This window comes from Seriola lalandi, unplaced genomic scaffold (assembly GCF_002814215.2).
Source record: "Seriola lalandi dorsalis isolate HSWRI2012SDOR001 ecotype SW California unplaced genomic scaffold, Sedor1 jcf7180002054887, whole genome shotgun sequence".
NCBI lineage: Eukaryota > Metazoa > Chordata > Actinopteri > Carangiformes > Carangidae > Seriola > Seriola lalandi.
The window spans coordinates 50181-50934 of record NW_019525439.1 but is presented as its reverse complement, the minus strand read 5'-3'; the positions used below and the strand labels follow the sequence as shown (position 1 = coordinate 50934).

The 754-nt window shown below is 50.0% G+C and overlaps 2 protein-coding genes across 2 annotated transcripts in view; both read left to right on the top strand.

Moving 5' to 3' along the window:
• LOC111671848 (uncharacterized) overlaps positions 1-754 on the top strand; it is a gene marked incomplete at its 3' end in the record, with an annotated part of 39687 nt that overhangs the window by 36086 nt on the left and 2847 nt on the right. The window lies entirely within an intron of this gene.
• Positions 7-754, top strand: part of LOC147817796 (protein NLRC3-like) — an 860-nt gene continuing 112 nt past the window's right edge. The window contains exon 1 of the mRNA XM_087180060.1: positions 7-748. Coding sequence (XP_087036186.1) covers positions 77-748 — 672 coding nt within the window. The 5' untranslated portion in view covers positions 7-76. The remainder of the gene's footprint in view (positions 749-754) is intronic.

The following is a 754-nucleotide window of genomic DNA, read 5'->3' as shown; positions in this document are numbered from 1 at the left end:
CAGACCAGAAACAACCATCAGACAAGAAGACATCTTTAAAGCCTCACCTGGAAGAGACGGACCAATCAGAAGAGTGATGACAAAGGGAGTGGCTGGCATTGGGAAAACAGTCTTAACACAGAAGTTCACTCTGGACTGGGCTGAAGACAAAGACAACCATCACATACAGTTCACATTTCCATTCACCTTCAGAGAGCTGAATGTGCTGAAAGAGAGAAAGTTCAGCTTGGTGGAACTTGTTCATCACTTCTTTACTGAAACCAAAGAAGCAGGAATCTGCAGGTTTGATCAGTTCCAGGTCGTGTTCATCTTTGACGGTCTGGATGAGTGTAGACTTCCTCTGGACTTCCACAACACTGAGATCCTGACTGATGTTACAGTGTCCACCTCAGTGGACGTGCTGCTGACAAACCTCATCAGGGGGAAGCTGCTTCCCTCTGCTCGCCTCTGGATAACCACACGACCTGCAGCAGCCAATCAGATCCCTCCTCAGTGTGTTGACATGGTGACAGAGGTCAGAGGGTTCACTGACCCACAGAAGGAGGAGTACTTCAGGAAGAGGTTCAGAGAGGAGGAGCAGGCCAGCTGCATCATCTCCCACATCAAGACATCACGAAGCCTCCACATCATGTGCCACATCCCAGTCTTCTGCTGGATCACTGCTACAGTTCTGGAGGAGGTGTTGAAAACCAGAGAGGGAGGAGAGCTGCCCAAGACCCTGACGGAGATGTACATCCACTTCCTGGTGGTTCAG